General features: G+C 30.8%; 2 protein-coding genes across 2 annotated transcripts; both read left to right on the top strand.

Annotated features, from left to right (window-relative positions):
* Positions 1 to 211: 211 nt before the first annotated feature.
* LOC119610376 (myb-like protein AA) lies at positions 212 to 16350 on the top strand. The gene is made up of 3 exons (XM_037965547.1): positions 212 to 429; positions 11755 to 11828; positions 14069 to 16350. Exons 1-3 carry the CDS (start codon positions 415 to 417, stop codon positions 16008 to 16010), a joined length of 2031 nt encoding a protein of 676 aa, XP_037821475.1. The 5' UTR covers positions 212 to 414; the 3' UTR covers positions 16011 to 16350.
* A 5131-nt stretch (positions 16351 to 21481) lies between these two features.
* On the top strand, positions 21482 to 22745 carry LOC119610373. Its single transcript, XM_037965544.1, has 2 exons — positions 21482 to 22190; positions 22255 to 22745. The coding sequence occupies exons 1-2, from the start codon at positions 21482 to 21484 to the stop codon at positions 22743 to 22745; spliced, it is 1200 nt and encodes a 399-aa protein (XP_037821472.1).
* Positions 22746 to 25318: the final 2573 nt, after the last annotated feature.

Here is a 25318-nt window from a genome sequence, read left to right on the forward strand (position 1 = left end):
ACGTATATAATGAAGATATACATTGACCGTTTATAGAGAAGACAGAGCACGGTATGCATGTTAACATATCTACAGTAGATGTAGCTACTTTTGCTATTTTAGCCATGTTAATGAAAACATGAACAGTAGTAAGAAAAAGCTAAACACAGTAAAAAAAATATGTTATAAACCTCAGTTAACGGCGCCACTACCAGCAGTTTGTCTTAGTACGTTGTCAAGTAAAGTTCTTCTGCTCTTTCACTCAGAAAAGAAAGTGGTTTTGTTGAAATTGAAGAAAAAAAAATAATTGAAAAATAAAAAACAAAAACAACAAGTGCAGAAAGTTAACAAGAATAAAAGTGCTTAATAAATTATATATTTAAAAGAAACAAAAAGGATATTTTTTTAAATACAAAAAAAAAAAAAAAAGACGAAATGAAAATAATTATAGTAAGTGTTAATAACAAAGAAAATAAATTAACAATAACTATTAACAAACTATGTATAATTAATAAACTAATAAAAAAACTTGGGATTAATGTAATAATTAATAAAACATTTAATTTTATATAAATATAACAAAAACGCTTGACCATAAAAGATCATCATTAATTATTATTTTTTGTTAATAAAGTGTTATACACCATGTTTGTGTCTTGAGTCTTTTGTTTTTAGCCGTTTAAAACCCTAAACAAAACTACGCCGCCTCCCAAAAAAGGCAACACAAAGTTCAAACGTTTTGTTTTTACAACAACTAACAAAAAGTGAAAAATTGTGTTTAATATTCCCAATTATTTATGCAAATATTTCTATTAACAAATTTAACCCAAAAGCGGTAAAAAAAAGTTAAAGCAGCTAACATTTAAATAAATATTAATTATTTATATATTTCAACAAAAATATTGCTAATAGAGACTGTTAACTTAAAAGATTAATTTTGTATTTTTTTTTGGAAATTGTTTAAAATTGAAACACTTTCACATTCCTTGAATAGTTTTCGTTTTGTTAAATCATTGTTTTAAATATATTATTTTGAAATTTAGTAAGAGCCTAATTTTTGGGTGGATTTGGAAAAAATAAAATTTAATTTTGTTTTGTGCCTTAGGCTATTATTAAGTTAAACCTTTTTTTTCAAAGCAATCAGTTTTATATTGTAATAGCTTAATAATATATTGTTTTAAATATAGTAGAGTTTAATTATGAAGAAATGTGTTTATGGAAAGAAAGTAAATTTGAAATGCCAGACAATTTAATATGAATTAATTTGTTTAATATACTTAATGAAATAATATCGAAGAAATCAAAATACAGAAGATTAGCATTACTGACTGACTGATTCATCATCGCACAACCCAACAATATTAGTGATAGCATAACAAAATTTAAATGTATCTGTATCTACTTTAAAAATGAGCAGATGTGTGTCTGGTACTTTTTTGAAATTCTTACTTTTAAGGAGTGAAAATGTGTAACAAAGGTGATTTTGGTACCTTTTTTTAGTCCATTATAACTTTTTAACTAATAAACATAATCAAATTTTTCTAAATATTTCGGATATATCTTTCAAAACTATGAGACACTTGTTTCGTACTTTTTTAAAATTCACTCCTTTTTGGGTGTAAAAGGGAAAAACAGTATTTTTGGTACTTTTTTTTAGCACATTAAGAAAACCTTTTCGACTTATTGACGTATATTCTGTAATATTTATTGAAACAAAATATTTGCTATTTCACTGGGGAGAAATAGTACCAAAAAGGGCAAAAACGGGAAATTTAATTAATTCATACTAATTGAGCAAAATTTTTATAAAATTTGAAAAAATAGTTAATTTACTACCACAAAACAAGCTATTGGTATATTACTTTGGAATTCGGGTACTAAGGACTATATAAGACCAAATTTAGGATAATTTGTTTGGTACTTTTTGAAAGCACAATTTTTCTGACACAAATGAATGCAGATTTGTGTCACTTGAGTTTTATCTATGATATATAGATTGAAACACGGAATATTTTGTAAACTTAATTCTCGAAAAAGTCTATTTCTAGGCGAAAAGCGGATACTCTGGTACTCTGTTTTTTAGTACTTTCCTCAAAGCTAGAATATATTCCACTTTTGGTACTTTTTATTTCTTCAAATGATATTCTTTTCATGTTTTATAATATGAATCCAAAACACATGATTATTAAACATAGACATAGTCCTTACTGAATACGATTCTTTAGAATAGAACTTTTTAGTACTTTTTCATCTCTCAAAAAGTACCATTTACTTTTTGAATTTTCTAAAATATTGAACCTACAAACTAGTGCTGTTAAAGTATTGAGGAGTGGGTATCGAGTATTTGCCCTATTTTTTGGGTACTCAATACTAAAAAGTAGTTACTCAATACTTTCAGACTTGTATATGGATTTAACTTATTTAAATTTAACGGCAGACAGACACACAAACAGACGGACAGACAGTCTGACAGACGGACGGATATGACTTAATCGACTCCAATATTATATGTAGTCGAAAAATTATTGGATTAAATTAGCACCACGGTTAGTACTATTGAATAGTAGGCCAGATAGCTATATCAGTCAAAAACTTAGGAGTTTTTTGAAAAAAAAATAATTAAAAAAAAATGTTTGAAAAAATTCAAAAAAATGGACACAATGAAGAAATAGCTATATAACGAGTATATAGATGAAATTCGACATAAGTAACAATGAAGAAATAGCTATCTGAACTCTTTTGGACAATTTTTGATAGGACCAATAGGTGAAAAGTTACACGAATTTACAATAAACCCCTGTATGACCAAATGTCCAACTTTGACCCTCTAAGTACGGCAGTTCTTAACCGATAGAGCTGAAAATTTGTGTCTGGCCTACTATCCAATAGTTCTAACCTCTGCGCAGATTTCATCTATATCGGATGACATCGATTTTAAATGTTGGGTCACTTGCCCATATATTTAGGAACATTATGTCTAACATTCTTAGTTCATATTTTTTCAATTCCAAATGATTTTTCTTCCGGTCTTCAAAAAGCCTTAGTTTATTTCTGCTCCGACTCATGCTAATTATACAGATCGACAAATTTTTAATCCAGAAACCAAAGTATATTCTTCAAAAGGATTGAGTTGAGCTAAATACGAATCACCATCAAATCTGGGATTCGAGATATCGTATCCTGAAGCTCCAAAACAACTTTATAGTCCGTCAGCTTTAGAAAACGAAAAACTTCTATATTCCAGCTTTTAAAATTTTTCCTATAAAAATGTTTTTAAACTCTGCTTATATCATCCGTTGAAGTTGACGGACGGACAGACATTGTTTAAACGAATCAGAAAGTGATTTTGAATCAATTGAAACACCCTTAGTTAGCTGTGGATCCAGTAGTTTTGTTCGTTATAAACAATATTTACAAATCATTATATCCTCCCCACTAGAGTAGTGTAGTGTATAAATATCATGACTAAACCGCAACCCCAGTATTTTCAAGCTTTAGGTGTAGATATATCGAAGAAGAAAAAAGATATGTCAGATGTTACGCCTTAATTTTAAAGCTGATAGAATGGACTTTCTGAGGGCATATAACATTTTATAAATAAAGTTGTTTTGGCGCTGTTATAACGTCTCAAAAAGGGGCCAACTAGGGGAGTTTTTTCAAACTTCAGCACACGATATATCAAAACCCAGAAGCGAAGGAGATAATGATGATAATATGAGTTCAGATTCGGATTCAGTGAGGCTCAATGATTTAGGATTTCGATATTCTACAAGAATTTCATAAATTATCCTGTAATTTACGTAAATTTCATTTTTTTGATCATTTATATGCAAAAGACATTATTTTTATATAAAAAAAAATTTTCTATAAATTTTTTTACATTTCTTTCAAATTATGCAAAAATATGCGGAAATTATTAGATAAGAGTTATTTTTTTTTCAAATTTTAAACACTTAACAAAAGTTATGAAATGAAAAGTTCTACAGTTTATAATTACGAAAATGATTAATTAAAAATTCTACAAGGGTTTTACACAAACAAAATAGCAAACAGCTAAAGACGCACTTAAAAATAAAAGATTCTTTTTCATAAAGCAATCCATGTTGGAGGAAAAAACCCATTTAGGGAGTTATAAATAATAAGCAAAAAAAAAAAAATTAACAATTTATCATAATTGTAGGAATATTTTAAAGAAATATAAATTTTAATTTTTAGCACGTGCTTAAAGCTATTAAATTATTTTATAACTTATAAATTCTTAAACAGGTGGGAGTGTTGCAAAAAAGAAATTGGGACAGTGGCAGCATCTTAAATTCTAATAAATTTTAAAGTAAAATTTGTTTAATTATCAAAGATAAACTTAAAGTTGATTTATTAGTAAATACGATTATCTCTTAGACTAACGGTATAATCTTCTAAAAATGTCACCCAAAAATTTATGTTTCTCTAATGTAAACAATTTTAAAATTTTTTTATAAAACACAATAGCACGATTTTTTTCAATTTTAATTTCATTCATGAGCTTTTGTTGTTTTATTGAAATTGATTAAGATCATTTTACACTTTATTTTAATTTCTTATTCATATATTCATGATTTTTTTTTTTTTTTGAACTTTTGATTTGTCATAATGTTTAGGTGCGTGACCACACTTATTTCAGCCAAAGTGTACCAAGCACGGGGTCAATGATCTCTTGTTTGTTTGTCTTACTTCATCTAGTTAACTTAATATTTAACTTAAATGATTTTTCTAAATTGTTTATCTATTAATGAAATGTCATATTTATTTAAGTTTTTCTTATTTATGGTCATATTGTTTGTTTTGGCTCTAAGAATGTAAATATGTACTTTTTTATTTGAGTGATTTTTTTTTTTTTTTTGGTAATTGTGGGTTGAGTTCATGCTGAGAAAGCTAAATAAATAATAAACAATTTGTTATTTAAATTTCAATTAAATATTATTAACTATATAAGGTGAGAAATATAGAATATTGTTAAAAGGGAAGGTTTACTATTTAGCAGTAACGCAACTATGTTAGGAATATATGTATAGAGAAACTGTCATAATTTTTTTAAATTATGAGTTAAATAAATTAATATTTATAAATGTTTAATTAATTCATATCTTTGCTATTTTTTTAAAAAGTTTCTCCTCTAAATTAAAACGGAAATGTCTCTATTGGAAATGAAATAGTGTTTAAAATTTAAATCGAAATATATCCACTATAATAAATCGTTATGCTAATTGTGTCAATTTCACTTCATATTTATTATACAAATCTTTTCTATTTCAGAATGCAAAAAAAAAACGAAATCTAACAAAATTTTAGAAATAAATTGCTAACTCCATATACATATTTTAAAATAAAACAATTTTGTTTAATCACCATCACCAAACACACCCACTTTAGCTCAGCTTAAGCTAAGATTTTATCGTAAACTTTTGAGTAGTATTAAAATAAATGTCTTACAATTTTAACATAAATAAAGAAATGATCACTTAATTCCATGAAACTGGATATTTTCAATTAATGTAGTTCAAATTTAGTAACAGTTAGAAAATTAGATGAATTATAGACAAGACTATAGACTAGATCATAGACCACACTATAGACTAGACTATTGACTAGACTATAGACTAGACTATAGACCAGACTATAGACTAGACTATAGACTAGACTATAGACTAGGCTATAGACTAGACTATAGACTAGACTATAGACTAGGCTATAGACTAGACTATAGACTAGACTATAGACTAGACTATAGACTAGACTATAGACTAGACTATAGACTAGACTATAGACTAGACTATAGATTAGACTAGACTAGACTATAGACTAGACTATAGACTAGACTATAGACTAGACTATAGACTAGACTATAGACAGACTATAGACTAGACTATAGACTAGACTATAGACTAGACTATAGACTAGACTATAGACTAGACTATAGACTAGACTATAGACTAGACTATAGACTAACTATAGACTAGACTATAGACTAGACTATAGACTAGACTATAGACTAGACTATAGACTAGACTATAGACTAGACTATAGACTAGACTATAGACTAGACTATGGACTAGACTATAGACTAGACTATAGACTAGACTATAGACTAGACTATAGACTAGAGTATAGACTAGACTATAGACTAGACTATAGACTAGACTAGACTAGACTATAGACTAGACTAGACTATAGACTAGACTAGACTAGAGCTAGACTATAGACTAGACTATAGACTAGACTATAGACTAGACTATAGACTAGACTATAGACTAGACTATAGACTAGACTATAGACTTAGACTATAGACTAGACTATAGACTAGACTATAGACTAGACTATAGACTAGACTATAGACTAGACTATAGACTAGACTATAGACTAGACTATAGACTAGACTATAGACTAGACTATAGACTAGACTATAGACTAGACTATAGACTAGACTATAGACTAGACTATAGACTAGACTATAGACTAACTATAGACTAGACTATAGACTAGACTATAGACTAGACTATAGACTAGACTATAGACTAGACTATAGACTAGACATAGACTAGACTATAGACTAGACTATAGACTAGACTATAGACTAGACTATAGACTAGACTATAGACTAGACTATAGACTAGACTATAGACTAGACTAGACTAGACTATAGACTTAGACTAGACTATAGACTAGACTATAGACTAGACGATAGACTAGATATAGACTAGACTATAGACTAGACTATAGACTAGACTATAGACTAGACTATAGACTAGACTATAGACTAGACTAGACTATAGACTAGACTATAGACTAGAGACTATAGACTAGACTATAGACTAGACTATAGACTAGACTATAGACTAGACTATAGACTAGACTATAGACTAGACTATAGACTAGACTATAGACTAGACTATAGACTAGACTATAGACTAGACTATAGACTAGACTATAGACTAGACTATAGACTAGACTATAGACTAGACTATAGACTAGACTATAGACTAGACTATAGACTAGACTATAGACTAGACTATAGACTAGACTATAGACTAGACTATAGACTAGACTATAGACTAGACTATAGACTAGACTATAGACTAGACTATAGACTAGACTATAGACTAGATTATACTAGACTATAGACTAGACTATAGGCTAGACTATAGACTAGACTATAGACTAGACTATAGACTAGACTATAGACTAGACTATAGACTAGACTATAGACTATAGACTAGACTATAGACTAGATATAGACTAGACTATAGACTAGACTATAGACTAGACTATAGACTAGACTATAGACTAGACTATAGACTAGACTATAGACTAGACTATAGACTAGACTATAGACTAGACTATAGACTAGACTATAGACTAGACTATAGACTAGACTATAGACTAGACTATAGACTAGACTATAGACTAGACTATAGACTAGATTAGACTAGACTATAGACTAGACTATAGACTAGACTATAGACTAGACTATAGACTAGACTATAGACTAGACTATAGACTAGACTATAGACTAGACTATAGACTAGACTATAGACTAGACTATAGACTAGACTATAGACTAGACTATAGACTAGACTATAGACTAGACTATAGACTAGACTATAGACTAGACTATAGACTAGACTATAGACTAGACTATAGACTAGACTATAGACTAGACTATAGACTAGACTATAGACTAGACTATAGACTAGACTATAGACTAGACTATAGTCTAGACTATAGACTAGACTATAGACTAGACTATAGACTAGACTATCTAGACTATACTAGACTAGACTATAGACTAGACTATAGACTAGACTATAGACTAGACTATAGACTAGACTATAGACTAGACTATAGACTAGACTATAGACTAGACTATAGACTAGACTATAGACTAGACTATAGACTAGACTATAGACTAGACTATAGACTAGACTATAGACTAGACTATAGACTAGACTATAGACTAGACTATAGACTAGACTATAGACTAGACTATAGACTAGACTATAGACTAGACTATAGACTAGACTATAGACTAGACTATAGACTAGACTATAGACTAGACTATAGACTAGACTATAGACTAGACTATAGACTAGACTATAGACTAGACTATAGACTAGACTATAGACTAGACTATAGACTAGACTATAGACTAGACTATAGACTAGACTATAGACTAGACTATAGACTAGACTATAGACTAGACTATAGACTAGATATAGACTAGACTATAGACTAGACTATAGACTAGACTATAGACTAGACTATAGACTAGACTATAGACTAGACTATAGACTAGACTAGACTAGACTATGACTAGACTATAGACTAGACTATAGACTAGGACCTATAGACTAGACTATAGACTACTAGACTAGGACTATAGACTAGACTATAGACTAGACTATAGACTAGACTATAGACTAGACTATAGACTAGACTATAGACTAGACTATAGACTAGACTATAGACTAGACTATAGACTAGACTATAGACTAGACTATAGACTAGACTATAGACTAGACTATAGACTAGACTATAGACTACTATAGACTAGACTATAGACTAGACTATAGACTAGACTATAGACTAGACTATAGACTAGACTATAGACTAGACTATAGACTAGATAGACTAGATTATAGACTAGACTATAGACTAGACTATAGACTAGACTATAGACTAGACTATAGACTAGACTATAGACTAGACTATAGACTAGACTATAGACTAGACTATAGACTAGACTATAGACTAGACTATAGACTAGACTATAGACTAGACTATAGACTAGACTATAGACTAGACTATAGACTAGACTATAGACTAGACTATAGACTAGACTATAGACTAGACTATAGACTAGACTATAGACTAGACTATAGACTAGACTATAGACTAGACTATAGACTAGACTATAGACTAGACTATAGACTAGACTATAGAGACTATAGACTAGACTATAGACTAGACTATAGTCTAGACTATAGACTAGACTATAGACTAGACTATAGACTAGACTATAGACTAGACTATAGACTAGACTATAGACTAGACTATAGACTAGACTATAGACTAGACTATAGACTAGACTATAGACTAGACTATAGACTAGACTATAGACTAGACTAGACTATAGACTAGACTATAGACTAGACTATAGACTAGACTATAGACTAGACTATAGACTAGACTATAGACTATAGACTATAGACTAGACTATAGGCTAGACTATAGACTAGACTATAGACTAGACTATAGACTAGACTATAGGCTAGACTATAGACTAGACTATAGACTAGACTATAGACTAGACTATAGACTAGACTATAGACTAGACTATAGACTAGACTATAGACTAGACTATAGACTAGACTATAGACTAGACTATAGACTAGACTGTAGACTAGACTATAGACTAGACTATAGACTATAGACTAGACTATAGACTAGATTATAGACTAGACTATAGACTAGACTATAGACTAGACTATAGACTAGATTATAGACTAGACTATAGACTAGACTATAGACTAGACTATAGACTAGACTATAGACTAGACTATAGACTAGACTATAGACTAGACTATAGACTAGACTATAGACTAGACTATAGACTAGACTATAGACTAGACTATAGACTAGACTATAGACTAGACTATAGACTAGACTATAGACTAGACTATAGACTAGACTATAGACTAGACTATAGACTAGACTATAGACTAGACTATAGACTAGACTATAGACTAGACTATAGACTAGACTATAGACTAGACTATAGACTAGACTATAGACTAGACTATAGACTAGACTATAGACTAGACTATAGACTAGACTATAGACTAGACTATAGACTAGACTATAGACTAGACTAGACTATAGACTATAGACTAGACTATAGACTAGACTATAGACTAGACTATAGAATAGACTATAGAATAGACTATAGACTAGACTATAGACTAGACTATAGACGAGACTATAGACTAGACTATAGACTAGATTTTGTTCCAGACTATGGACTTAATTAGAGCCCAGACTATGGTCCAATCAATAGGCTATAGCTCTGGACTATAGTCTGGATATTGTGTAGTCTATTCTCTAATCTATGGTCTAGTTTTAATTCTAGGCTTTAGTCCATTTTAAAATCTGAACTATAGTCCTTATAATGGTCTATTTTATAATCTGAACTATACTCCGGTCTAATATCTGATATATAGTCTAGTCTATGGTCTGGACGATAATCTAGTACATTATATTCCACTATAGACTTGATATAATCCAGACTATAGGTTAGATTAGCGTTCAGACTACAGGCCAGACTATAGATTAGACTATAGTCCAGACGATATACTAGACTATAGACTAGACTATAGTCCAGACTATAGACTAGATTATAGTCCAGACTATAGACTAGACTATAGTCCAGACTATAGACTAGACTATAGTCCAAACTGTAGTCTAGACTATAGTCCAAACTGTAGTCTAGACTATAGTCCAAACTGTAGACTAGACTATAGTCCAGTCTATAGACTAGACTAGACTGGGTCAATCAGTATACTTTAAGGTGGGTGTAGGAACAATATATTTATGTTTATTTGTCAAACATTAAAACAAACGCACTGTGGAAATAAATTAACAAGTTTTATAAAAAACCTATTAACATTAATTAACTTGTAAATAGATTTAACCAATTTTCTAAACGCTTTTGATTTCTTTTAATAATGGAGTTAAAAACAAAGATCTATTTTTAGAAAAAGTAATAAAATCTCCCTAGTAGGTAAACCTTATGTTTTCTATTAAAATCCCACCATGCTATTTATTATCTGATTTAATCTCAATCTCAAAAATCTCAAATTTCTTTTGTTTGAAATCCAACCGGCTAAAAAGTAATCAATCATGGATTAGTTTTCTTAACATTTCTATCAACAGATATGTCAATATGTATTAAAAAAAGCGAAATTTAAATTCTATGCAAAAAAATAAAAACAATATAAAAAACTACACATTCATTTTCTTCGTAATATAATCATAATGAAAATAAAAATACTTGACCGCATTTCTAGAAAGCTGTGCCAGAATCATGTACAGACCGAAAGACAAACAAGACAGACAGGCGTTCAAGCAAATACCCCGCAACACTGACGAACGAAGTAGTGGGGTCTAGTCGTTGGTCTTTTTTTTTACATGCAAAACTTGTTGTCACTTTAATTCTGAAAATACTGAAACTGAAATCTTTCTTCTTTACATTCAGTTATTCATTTCGTTATTAACTTGATCTTTTTGTATTGATGTTAAAAAAGTGAGAGAGTGAGTGTATGGCGGTTGGGGATTTATATTTTTTTTACAAAATTTTGTATATGCGTCAAGTAAGTTATGGAATATTAATGAATTCGAAATAACAAGAACTTGAACTTTCATTTTAGTTTTTTTCTTGTAAACTTTTACTTAATGGTATTTAAACAAAAATAAGAAGTTCTTTTTTGTTGTCTTTATTTAATTTATTTCTTTCATTTTCTTGCTTTTTAAACAAAATATCAAATTTAATTATCTTAAGAAGTTTTAAGAAAGAAATGAATAGCTTAAGGTCTTTAAATACTTATGCAATCATGGCCAAGACATGTTATCAAACCAAGTGGTAATGAGTTTTAAGTTTTACTTTCATATAAAAATTTGTTTTAAAAGCGTTTAGAAAAAAAGAAATTGTTATTAATTGTCTTTTTTGAAATTCTTTCTTTCTAGTTAACGCTTCTCTTTGGCCTGCTGGGTTATACCATATCTAAGCCCTTGGATGATGCCTCTGATGCTTTGGTAGAGTAAGTATCAATAATAAATTATTATTTTAAATAGATTTTTAAAATTATGCTAAGCTTTTAACTAATTTTCTTTACACTTTAAACAATTTTCAACTAATTCTATTATGTGTTTTAAATACAATTTATAAATCAAATGATAAGTGCATGTATGTGTTTAAAGTTATTAAAAATTGGGTTATATTTAAAATTTAAGTTAAATGTGTAATTGCTACAACTAAGTATTTATGTATAATTTTGAAAAAAATGTGTTATATTTATTCAAAAAAAGCTATTATTCCATCACATATATGAAATGCTTACGGTCACCTTGTATATTTTAAATTTAAATTTTATTGCTTTCTCAAAGCAAAGAAGTTTTGCCCATCCTACTCCAGAAGCAGCATATAAATTATTCAGAAATCGGGTTCAACAAAGGTTCTACCAAATAGTTTAGATTTAATTTCAAATAAATTTCCCCAAACTTTTAAACAGTTCATTTGCAAGACAAGACAGTGTGCAATGACCCTTGATGTACTTGTTCGAGTTAAGCTTTTTTAAAGATCATTTCTTATATAATTGAAAAACATAAAAGTATATAGTCTGTACTGTAGTCTAGAATAAAGTCTTGTCTATAATCTGGACAATAGATTTATCTATAAATCTAGACTATATTACTGTCTATATTTTAGATAATAGTTTAGACTATTAGACTTGACTATAGTCCAAACTATAGACTCGAGTATAGTCCAGACTATAGACTCTACTTTAGTCCAGACTATAGACTATACTATAGTCCAGACTATAGACTAGACTAGACTATAGTACAGACTATAGACTAGACTATAGTCCAGACTATAGGCTAGACTATAGTCCAGACTATAGACTAGACTATAGTCCAGACTATAGACTTGACTATAGTCCAGACTATAGACTAGACTATAGTCCAGACTATAGACTTGACTATAGTCCAGACTATAGACTAGACTATAATCCAGACTATAGACTAGACTATAGACCAAACTATAGACTAGACTATAGTCCAGACTACAGACTAGACTATAGTCCAGACTATAGACTCTACTATAGTCCAGACTATAGACTAGACTATAGTCCAGGCTATAGACTAGACTATAGTCCAGACTATAGACTAGACTATAGTCCAGACTATAGACTAGACTATAGTCCAGATTATAGACTACACTATAGTCCAGAATATAGACCAGATTATAGTTCAGACTATAGACTAGACTATACTCTGAACTATAGTCAGGACTATATTCTGAACTATATTCTGGACTATAGTCTATTCTGTAGTCTAGTCTATAGTTGTGACCGTTTAGTCTCTACGCTAGAGTCTCTAGTTTGCACTATATTCCAGTTTTTAATCTTGATTATAGTCTAGTCAGTAGTTTTGAATATATTCTAGTTTATAATCCGGAAAATAGTCTAGTCTATTATCTATAATTGTGGCATATTTTCTATTCTAAACTAGAATCTAGTTCATAGTTCGGAATATAGTCAATTCTAAACTGTAGTTAGCTCTATAGTTTTATTTATAGTCTGGTCTATAGTTAAGTGTAATACATCAACCATAGTCTAGTCTATAATCTGGTTGCTCTGGTATACAGGCTATTTTATAGTATAAACTATATTCTTGCCTATAATACGGACTATAGTCTAGTATATTGTTTAGTCTAATGTATAGCTTATAGACTAGTACTAGTATATAGTCTGGATTATGATCTAGCCTGTAATATATTCCGAACTTTAGTCTGATCTATAGTCTAGAATATCGACATAACCTTATTATAAAACTCTTTAGAAATTTTGTTCATATAAAGCTTCAGAAATAGAATCGGACACCAATCTAGTTCTAAGAAAGTAGAGCCGATTTAGCAAATGATTTCGGAATTTAAAAGAGAAGAATTTTTAAGATGTTTTAATGAAAAAAAAGCAAAGTAAATAAAATCTTAATACAAAAACATATTCAAACAAGCTTTTAAAACAGCTTAAAGGATCCATTCACATTATTTGTATATAGCTAAGCTTTAAAGCATTTATAAATACCAAAGAAATCATTATTAAACCGGCAGCATGCTTTCACATTTCACCTTAACCCTTTTTAAAATGTTTTAAAAATTTACTATAAACAAAACTTTTAGAAAGCTTTAAAGCTCATTTAAGAAAATATATATGTATGAATAACATAGATTATCTATCTAAACCTAAAACCAAACATAACTTCAACATTTCGTTTGCAGAATTGAAAAACAAAGACTTATAAAATTTCCCGAAGAAGCCGAACAGCCCAGTGTTGTGGAGGGCGATGAAAAGCATGATGAAGCTAAACGTATTTTGCAGGAAATTGAAAAAATTAATCAAGCTTTGGGTTATGTGAAAAAACAAGATCCTACACGTTCACCTGCCATACTAGACTCATCGCAATATCTATTTCCCAATACGGGCTATCAACCATTTCATGTACAAAATCCACAAGTAAAGGGAGTTAATGGTGAAACATTGTTATTGCCTTCAATAAGATCGGTGAAATTGGAAACAGTTCACCATAATAAAGCTAGTGAACACAATAGACCGCCCACGAGGAAACCACAAAAGCCCAAGACAACAACAAAACCAAAAAATCCATTATATTTCAAGCCACAACGTGTTGAGATACCAGCTCCTCAGACAAAAGCGGAAGAGAAACTATTGCCCAGTCATTTTGTTATACCAGTAAGACTTTTTAAGCAGAACAAGCAACAATATGTGGCAAAGAACAATCCTCAGGAGTATAAGATTAAAGGTTATAAAATTGTGGGTGATATAGATCATTTCTATGGCAAAACCAAATCCAATAAAACCTCTACTAACAGTAAAGTTAAGTCCACAGCAAAATATCATTTATTCTTTTTACCCCAAGAAGTGGTGCCTAAAAGTACTTTAAAAGATATTAAAGCCAGTGATAACAACTCTAAGGAAAATACTTCAAACACCTCACGAGAAGAAAAAGTGAATCATAGACCTTATAAGGTGCAGGCTAATAGTCAAACTGTAACCACTGGTAATACAGTAAATACCACTAGTTCCTCACAAATCGTTAGAAAACGTCTGGTAGCAAAACCTCAAAAAGTTTCGGCTTCCAGCAGTACAGTAGTTAAAGTACAACCCACAACTAGTGGCAGCGGTCAACAGCAACAACAAGTACAACAACAAGTACAACAACAACAGCAGCAACAACAGCAACATTATGAAAAACCTACTGCTGCCCAGCAGATAACTCAAATCATACAACCACCCGAGGCTACTCCTTCTTATAGCACTTTAAATAACCCAACTGCTCCAACGAATAGCAACAACAACAATAATAATAATCCTAATCAAATTATCAAAAATAGACCCTTGTTTAATCTACAAAACAACAATAATAATGGCATCAAAAATCGTCCCCTTTTGGAATTGCAAAATAATATCAATAACATTAATAATGCCACTTCCAATGCCATTAAGAATGCCTTTCAAAATATTTTCCGTTTACCCTTTCGTCCCCAAGACCCCAATAAACCTTTAACTGCTACCGAATTTACTACAGTACAAACAGTGCCTTTACAAATACCACAACTATTACCCGCTCCACAACAGCAATTTTACACCAGTCCTAGTTCACCACAAGCTCCTCCCCATCCCTTCTATGGCAACGATGATGTACAAAATGATCATTTAGAATCCGATTATAAATGGGATGATGAAAACGTCAGTGCGGATAGTTCTAGCTCAGACGATCAATACACCTACAATACTTCTCATGAATCGGGTGAACCCGAGGAAAAGAAAATTTTCGCTCATCTATTAAAGCACAAACAGGAAACCCAAAATGATGCCCTCAAACATGGTGGTATTATTATCCAAAGACTTAAGGTACGCAAGGGTGGTATTGCCATAGCTGGACCCGGTGGTGTGGCTACAGCTGGCAGCGGTGGTACGGCTATTGTGGGTCCTGGTGGTTATGCTCTTACACATCCCCGTAGTTTAACTATAGCCGGTCCGGGTGCTAAGATTATTGCCATACCTTCGAATGTTGATTTGAAAGATGCTTTACAGAGAACAAATTTAGACACACAAATGTTTCCGCGTGAGGGACGTATAGTGGCTACCGGACCAACGGTCTATTATGCTCCGCCTACTGGAGATTATGTAGAGATTTAAGTAGCCATTGGTTTTGAGTATAGGGGGGGCTTCGAAGAAGATTGTTTATTTCTTTTTTTGTCTAATTCTTTATTTCGAAGTATTATTTTTAAGTTTTTCTTCTTTATATTTTTTTCTACTTATTAATTAATTGTTTACTTTAGTTTAATTTTAAGTAGTGGGTATTTATCTTAGAGTTATTTTAGCTTAAGTTAAGTGGTTTGTTGAAAAATCAGTGTTTAAAAAGCTTTAAACATTTCTTAAAAGATTGCGAGCTTTGGTGGTTATTAACATTTTAAACTGTTTTATAAGAGAGCCTTAAAATTATTAAAGTAAAATCATTAAGAGATTTCAAAATATTCAAACCTAATGTCTTCTAGTTCAGTTCTAGTTCAGTTCTAGTTCAGTCTAGTTCAGTTCTAGTTCAGTTCTAGTTCAGTTCTAGTTCAGTTCTAGTTCAGTTCTAGTTCAGTTCTAGTTCAGTTCTAGTTCAGTTCTAGTTCAGTTCTAGTTCAGTTCTAGTTCTGTTAGTCTAGTTCTCAGTTCTAGTTCAGTTCTAGTCTCAGTTCAGTTCTAGTTCAGTTCTAGTTCAGTTCTAGTTCAGTTCTAGTTCAGTTCTAGTTCAGTTTAGTTCTAGTTCAGTTCTAGTCAGTTCTAGTTCAGTTCTAGTTCAGTTCTAGTTCTAGTTCAGTTCTAGTTCAGTTCTAGTTCAGTTCTAGTTCAGTTCTAGTTCAGTTCTAGTTCAGTTCTAGTTCAATTCTAGTTCATTCTAGTTCAGTTCTAGTTCAGTTCTAGTTCAGTTCTAGTTCAGTTCTAGTTCAGTTCTAGTTTAGTTCTAGTTCAGTTCTAGTTCAGTTCTAGCTCAGTTCTAGTTCAGTTCTAGTTCAGTTCTAGTTCAGTTCTAGTTCAGTTCTAGTTCAGTTCTAGTTCAGTTCTAGTTCAGTTCTAGTTCAGTTCTAGTTCAGTTCTAGTTCAGTTCTAGTTCAGTTCTAGTTCAGTTCTAGTTCAGTTCTAGTTCAGTTCTAGTTCAGTTCTAGTTCAGTTCTAGTTCAGTTCTAGTTCAGTTCTAGTTCAGTTCTAGTTCAGTTCTAGTTCAGTTCTAGTTCAGTTCTAGTTCAGTTCTAGTTCAGTTCTAGTTCAGTTCTAGTTCAGTTCTAGTTCAGTTCTAGTTCAGTTCTAGTTCAGTTCTAGTTCAGTTCTAGTTCAGTTCTAGTTCAGTCTAGTTCAGTTCTAGTTCAGTTCTAGTTCAGTTCTAGTTCAGTTCTAGTTCAGTTCTAGTTCAGTTCTAGTTCAGTTCTAGTTCAGTTCTAGTTCAGTTCTAGTTCAGTTCTAGTTCAGTTCTAGTTCAGTTCTAGTTCAGTTCAGTTCTAGTTCAGTTCTAGTTCAGTTCTAGTTCAGTTCTAGTTCAGTTCTAGTTCAGTTCTAGTTCAGTTCTAGTTCAGTTCTAGTCAGTTCTAGTTCAGTTCTAGTTCAGTTCTAGTTCAGTTCTAGTTCCGTTCTAGTTCAGTTCTAGTTCAGTTCTAGTTTCAGTTCTAGTTCAGTTCTAGTTCAGTTCTAGTTCAGTTCTAGTTCAGTTCTAGTTCAGTTCTAGTTCAGTTTAGTTCAGTTCTAGTTCAGTTCTAGTTCAGTTCTAGTTCAGTTCTAGTTCAGTTCTAGTTCAGTTCTAGTTCAGTTCTAGTCAGTTCTAGTTCAGTTCTGTTCAGTTCTAGTTCAGTTCTAGTTCAGTTCTAGTTCCGTTCTAGTTCAGTTCTAGTTCAGTTCTAGTTCAGTTCTAGTTCAGTTCTAGTTTCAGTTCTAGTTCAGTTCTAGTTCAGTTCTAGTTCAGTTCTAGTTCAGTTCTAGTTCAGTTCTAGTTCAGTTCTAGTTCAGTTCTAGTCAGTTCTAGTCAGTTCTAGTTCAGTTCTAGTTCAGTTCTAGTTCAGTTCTAGTTCATTTCTCGTTGTCAGTTCTAGTTCAGTTCTAGTTCAGTTCTAGTTCAGTTCTAGTTAAGTTCTAGTCCGTTTAGTTCAGTTCTAGTGCAGTTCAGTTCTAGTTCAGTTCTAGTTCAGTTCTAGTTCAGTTCTAGTTCAGTTCTAGTTCAGTTCTAGTTCAGTTCTAGTTCAGTTCTAGTTCAGTTCTAGTTCAGTTCTAGTTCAGTTCTAGTTCAGTTCTAGTTCAGTTCTAGTCAGTTCTAGTTCAGTTCTAGTTCAGTTCTAGTTCAGTTCTAGTTCAGTTCTAGTTCAGTTCTAGTTCAGTTCTAGTTCAGTTCTAGTTCAAAAAACAGCTAGAAGCTTTTAAACAATGCTTTAAATTAAAGCTTTTTAAAAGTAAAAAATAAAAGTTTCACAAATCTCATTGTCTGTAATAAGAGCTTTCATAATTTCAAAGCTTTTCTTCATATTGTTCATAAACATGTAATTGTTCATACATTATACACACACTGATTTTTCAGCATACCACTTACATACACATGACAACAGACTGTTTCAAAGTTTTTTTTTAATTAATAAAAGCTTGTTAAGCTTTTAAGCTCTCTGAAAGTGTTATAATTTATTTTTAAAACCTTTTATATTTAAATAAAAGAAAACATTTGTAATTTAATAACGAAACTAAAAGACTTTCATTACAAAACCAAAATCAACATATAAATTGTAAATATGTATTTATGAATGTTCAAATGTAACTAACAAAAAGCTTTGGTTATAAAACACACTACTAATACCGCATTAAACCAACAAAAAAAACTAAACACACTGCTGTATATAAATTTTCAAAATTAATAACAAATTGCTTTAAATCCCATTTTCCCCCACCACCTTCAAATTAACCTCGTTCAAACAAAAACCATAAAAAAAGAAATTGGCCAACATCTGCTCTACAAACATGGCCCTTGCAACCGTCACCTTTAACGGCTTACACCAGTTATGGTTTGAATTTATTAACTCCTGCGCAATTGCAAGCTAATGGTGAACAAGAAAAATTACCAAAAGTGGCCCAACCAGCTTTGCAACCTACAGCTAATTTTGCCTCCTATCTAACGCCTCAATATTTAAGCCCTCAACAGCAATATTTCGCCTTTAATAGTGCCTTTTTTAATGCCCCCTTTGGACAATTTGCCTATACAACTGGTCAACAGTATTTGCCCCAACTAGTGGCCACATTACCCAGTATAGCACCAACATTAACGCCAGTTACAGAAAAGGTTACTACGACTACCACTACAGAGGCGCCTACTCAAAGACCCAAGATCAAAAATAGAGAACCTACTACCCGTAAACCTCAAGGTTCTTTGCAAGTTAAACCACCCAAGCTACAACTAAAGCCAGAAGATAAGACTCAAAACTTTTTAGATATACCAGTTAAACCCGAAAAAATTACCGAAATTGAGGGTGACTTTAAAAGTGATAAAGCTTTGTTGAAGGCTGTGGAAAAAATAAATCCTGAATATGTTATAGAAGAAATCATAAATGTACCGGGTAAACATGTTTTCTCCAGTGAGTCAACAGAAAAAATTAAAACCCCTCTTGCAAAACAAACAAAAGTTCAGACACAAAATAAATTGGTCGCAATAGAGCAAAAACAAATACAAATTCAACCAAGTAAACTGATCGCAGTACAGCAAAAGCAAAATCAGCTACAACAAACTCACAAAGCCAAAAAACAAAAAAAGCTTCCCGCCAAACAGAACCAAAGTGAAGATTTTGAACCTGAAACACAAGTGAAAGTTGAAGCTGTAGGCAAAACTTCCACCAAAGGCAACATACCAGAAATACCATTTGGCACTTACTTTTTGCCTTATTTCTCACAAAATCAACACCAACATGAAACAGGCAAAAAACCAGCGGCCCTAATTTTGGAACCCCATTCGAAAGCTATTGTTGGCAATGGTGGCACTGCCATTTCAACACCCATCTCAAAAGCTTATTTAAAACGAGGCGTTACTACAAATGTCTATTTTAATCCCGAATCGGTAGCTATTGCTGGAGTGGGTGGTAAAGCTCATGCTCAGGCAGATCTTGAGTTGGATTTGATAGATTAATTGTTTAAAAGAACTTTACAAAAGACTGAGCTGAAATTATTTTAGTAATAATTAATAAATAATTAAACGATAATGTACAAAAAAAATACTGTAAAATATTAAAATATTATAGAAAAATTAATAAACAAATTTAACATTGTAAATATTTTTAAAGTTTGTTTAATAATTACATGGTGAAAAGTTTGACAATTTGGTACGATGAATATAAAATCTATATTAAATAATGAAAAAGCTTTAAAGCTTAACAAGGCTTTAAAAGTTGGGTTTATTTAAGAAAACTAAAAAAGTAATCGATTATGAAGTATTATAAAGAAAAGTGGTCGATATTGAAGATTCCTATAAAACATTGAACGATGATAACAGTGATCTATAGAAAACTTATCAATGATAAAGTTTTCTATAGAAAACTGATCGATGATAAAGTTTTCTATAGAAAACTGATCGATGATAAAGTTTTCTATAGAAAACTGATCGATGATAAAGTTTTCTATTGAAAACTAATCGATCATAAAGTTTTCTATAGAAAACTTTCTATAGAAAACTGATCGATGGTAAAGTTTTCCATAGAAAACTGATCGATGGTAAAGTTTTCTATAGAAAATTGATCGATGGTAAAGTTTTCTATAGAAAACTGATCGATGATAAAGTTTTCTATAGAAAACTGATCGATGATAAAGTTTTCTATAGAAAACTGATCGATGATAATGTTTTCTATGGAAAACTGATCTTCAATAATATTTTCTATTGAAAACTGATCGATGATAAAGTTTTCTATAAAAAACTGTTTGATGGTTAAGATTTTTATAAAAAACTGATCGATGGTGAAGTTTTCTATAGAAAACTGATCGATGGTAAAGTTTTCTATAGAAAACTGATCGATGATAAAGTTTTCTATTGAAAACTGACCGATGGTAAAGTTTTCTATAGAAAACTGATCGATGATAAAGTTTCCTCTAGAAAACTGATCGTTGATAAAGTTTTCTGTAGAAAACTGATCGTTGAAAAAGTTTTCTGTAGAAAACTGATCGTTGATAAAGTTTTCTATAGAAAACTGATCGTTGAAAAAGTTTTCTCTAGAAAACTGATCGATATAAAAGTTTTCTCTAGAAAACTGATCGATATAAAAGTTTTCTCTAGAAAACTGATCGATGATAAAGTTTTACAGAATAGATTTAAATATTCAAATATTTCTATAGACTAGAGGTTTGTTAAGGGAATTCATGAATAAGGGGTCAAATCTCCAGACTAAAGAATTGTATATAATAAGCTTTTAAACAAGCACACATGTATTTATTTAGTTAAGAACTTTTCCCTTTCTTTCTCTACCTTTATCTTCCTCGTCTATTTCTCATTCTTTCCTTAAAAGCTTTCCTCTCAATTCCTTCAATAGTAGTTAGTAGTATTTAAATAGTAGTAAAAAATACTGGTACATGTTTAAATTTTTTTATTTCCAAACACACAAACATAAACTCCAATGTATTATACAAAAACCCCTCCATCCCCCTCTTGCACAATTAGACATAGATCTTCTGATATAGAGCTAAATGAAGATGCACAAACCCTGCCCTATTATGGTGGTCTTAAGGGACATTTTGTACACTTAAAAGATGGCCAAGTACAGAAAATTTCGGGTAATAACAATGAACAGAAAGCAGCTCCACGCCAAGGTCCTGTAGCGGCAGCTTCCAGTCAGATAGCTTTAACTGTACATGACAGTGAATACAATGATCATAAGTCATCGTTTGAGGAAGATTTTAATAAAATACAATTAGCTGCTGCTCGCCTGGTGGCCATACAAGAGTTGGCCAAACGTAAGGGTACCTTTAGTCCTGAAGATAATCGTGTTTATGCTGCTAGTCTTTTGGAATTGGGACAAGCTGCTCAAAATTTAGCCATGCTACAACAAACCGGACAAATACAAGATTTTAGTGTTCTATTACAGCCCATGCATAGTACAGTAATGCCTCAGAAGACACCTGTAAAAGAAGATAAAAATGCTGAAGATGCTGTGGCCATTGAGGCAGCTGTAGAGCCTCAAAAAGTAGATGAAGTTACGGAGCAACAATTAAGTGAATCTGATCTCTTGCCTCCCAATCATGAAGATCCCTATGAAGATGTACACGATAGTGTAGCCATAACACCACCAAAAAAAGATGCTTCTGTGGCGGAAGCTAAACCAGTGGGTGAGTTTTATTTTCGGACATATTTAATCAAGGGCTTTTCATAAATTTAAAATAAATCTTTCAGGTATCTCTATTGCTGGCGAGGGTGGTGTAGCCTCTGCTAAACCCAATGCTGTGGCTTTATCGGGACGCAATGGTTTGGCTGTATCTGCCCCCAAAGCCACTGCCATTGCTGGTGTAACTGCCGATGAGGCCGCTGCCTTTAGCATCTCTTTACCCACACGTAATAATTTAGTTATCAAATCTGTCTCTTCCCGTTTATCATCTCCTTCTTATGATGAATATGATGATATCGATACTTCTCCTCTTCGGGCCCATACACGCAATGTTCCTCTTCTTAGATCTGCCGGCATGGAGAAAAGTAAGGATAGCAGCAAAGCTAAGCCCATGATGTCCACTTTAAATGCCGCCGATGCTATTGTAAAAATGTGGCGCACTGCTATTGCCGAAGATCATGCTGCCGCTTATGGTTCACCCGAGCGTAATAATGATTTTGATATTGAACAATTTGTTAAGATCTCCAAGCAAATGAACAACCAACGTCGTAGAATTTAAGTTAAATATAAATATTTATTTTCTTTTATTTAATTAAACAATAATTGGGAATCTTTTGAGAGATAAGTAAATTATTTATGCTAAAAAGATTTGAATTTCTATAAAATTTAACAGTATTTAATAATAAATTAAAAAAATAATTTTTAACAAAATAAAATGGAAAGAAGCATTTAATTTAAATTAGAGAATTTTTTAAATAAAACTATATTTTGTGAGTGTCTAATTTATTATCATCTAGACCAATTAACTAAATAAAATATAATAATATACATATATAGACTTTCAGAATTTAGAATCTATCGATGATAATGATTTTAATATAGGACTGATCGGCGATAAAGTTTTCTAGAGAAACAGTAGATTTTTCTATACAAAAAAGATGGATAATAAAATTTTAAATAGGAAACTGATCAATGGAAAAGTTTTCTACAGAAAACTGATCGATGATAAAGTTTTACATAAAACTAAAGTTTTCTATAGAAAACTGATCGATGATAAAGTTGTTTGTAGAAAACAGAGCGATTTATAGAGAAAACTAATCGATTACAAAGTTTTATAGAGAAAACTGATCAATTATAAAGTTTTCTATAGAAAACTTTTAATGATAAAGTATTCTATAGAAAACTTTTAAATGATAAAGTATTCTATAGAAAAAAGATAGATGATAAAGTAGTCTGTAGAAAACTGATCAATGACAAAGTTGTCTGTAGAAAACTGATCGATGGTAAAGTTTTCTATAGAAAATGTATCTATTATAAAGTTTTCTAAAAAAAACTGACCGATTATAAAGTTCTCTATAGATCGATTATAAACTTGTCTGCTGCAAACTGATCGCTTAGAAATTGCTCTATTGAAAACTGATCGATTATAAAATGATCTAAAGAAAACTGATCGATAATAAAGTTTTCTATAGAAAACTGATCGATTATAATCTTTCCTATAGAAAACTGATCGATTAAAAAGTTTTCTATAGAAAACTGATTGATTATGAAGTTGTCTGTAGAAAACTGATCGATTATAAAGTTTTACACAGAAAACTGATCAATTGAAGTTTTCTATAGAAAACTAATCGATTGTAAAGTTTTCTGTAACAAACTGATCGATGATAAAGTTTTCTCTAGAAAATTTCTGCAGAAAACTGATCGATTGTAAAGTTTTCTATAGATCGATTATAAACTTTTCCACAGAAAACTGATCGATTATAAAGTGTTCTAAAGAAAACTGATCGATTATAAAGTTTTCTACAGAAAACTGATCGATTATAATCTTTTCTATAGAAAACTGATCAATTATAAAGTTTTCTATACAAAACTGATCAATTAAAAAGTTTTCTATAAAAAAATTTGATCGATGTAAAGTTTTTTATAGAAAACTGATCGATTATAAAGTTTTATATAGAAAAAGGATCGATTATAAAGTTGTTTGTAGAAAACTGATTGACGATAAATTTTTCTGAAGAAAACTAATCGATTATAAAATTTTCTATAGAAATCTGATCGATTATGAATTGTTCTATAGAAAACTGATCGATTATAGAGTTTTTTTTATAGAAAATTGATCGATTATAGAGTTTTCTATAGAAAACTGATCGAATATAAAGTTTTCAATAAAAAATAATCGATTATAACGTTTTTTATAGAAAACTGATCGAATAGAAAGTTTTCTATAGAAAACTGATCGTTTTTTTAAAGAATACTGATCGATTATAACATTTTCTATAGAAAACTGATCGATTGTAAAGCTTTGTATAGAAAACTGATCGAATATAGAAAACTGATCGAATATTGATTACAAAGATTTCTATTAAAAACTTTTTTCTATAGAAAACGGTTTGATGTTTCGATTTCTAAAGAAACCTGATGGATGACTTAGTTTTTCAAAGAAAACTGGTCGAATATAAAACTTTCTATAGAAAACTGAAAGAGGTTCTAGTAGAAAACTGTTAGATTATGAAATTGTTTATAGATCGATGATAAAGTTTTCTATAGAAAACTGACCGATATTAAAATTTTCTATAGAAACCCGATCAATTATTATGTTTTCTTTTGAAAACTATTTCCTAATAAACTTTTATAGAGAAAATTAATGGAGAAAAAATTATAGCTGATAAAGTTTTCTACAAAAATTGGTTGAAATTAAAATTCTTCATAGGAAACTGATCGATAAAAAAGTTTTCAATAGACCAAAACTGATCGATGACAAAATTTTATGCAGAAAACTGATCGATGATAGAGTTTTTTATAAAAACTGAACGTTGACAGGATTTTACTAAAGAAAGCTGAGATTTTTACAAATAAAACTGATCGATTTTAAAATTTTATATAGAATAAAAAATGTTCGACGTTACGTAAGGCATAACGTTAGCTTAAACATTATTAAGTAATTAATAGCTCCCATCTTAGAAAACACTTGTGCAAATAAAATGTTTAGCATATCTTAAGGCTTTAAACAATTTATGGACTGTTTATTACAAAATAAGATGATAAGAAAACTACAAAAATCGTAAAAAATAAAAAATAAACATAATAAAAAAAACGCTGATCAAATAAAAATATGTTTAAAATTTTACTATT

Source organism: Lucilia sericata, unplaced genomic scaffold (genome assembly GCF_015586225.1).
Source record: "Lucilia sericata isolate MDLA Ls3-8-SP2 unplaced genomic scaffold, ASM1558622v1 Contig001171F_arrow, whole genome shotgun sequence".
Classification (NCBI taxonomy): domain Eukaryota; kingdom Metazoa; phylum Arthropoda; class Insecta; order Diptera; family Calliphoridae; genus Lucilia; species Lucilia sericata.

Coding starts and splice junctions, on each gene's coding strand:
- LOC119610376 (XM_037965547.1), top strand. Junction 11,829..14,068: donor GCCTCTGATGCTTTGGTAGA/GTAAGTATCAAT, acceptor TTTCGTTTGCAG/AATTGAAAAACAAAGACTTA.
- LOC119610373 (XM_037965544.1), top strand. CDS start 21,482: ATGTATTATACAAAAACCCCTCCATCCCCCTCTTGCACAATTAGACAT. Junction 22,191..22,254: donor GGCGGAAGCTAAACCAGTGG/GTGAGTTTTATT, acceptor TAAATCTTTCAG/GTATCTCTATTGCTGGCGAG.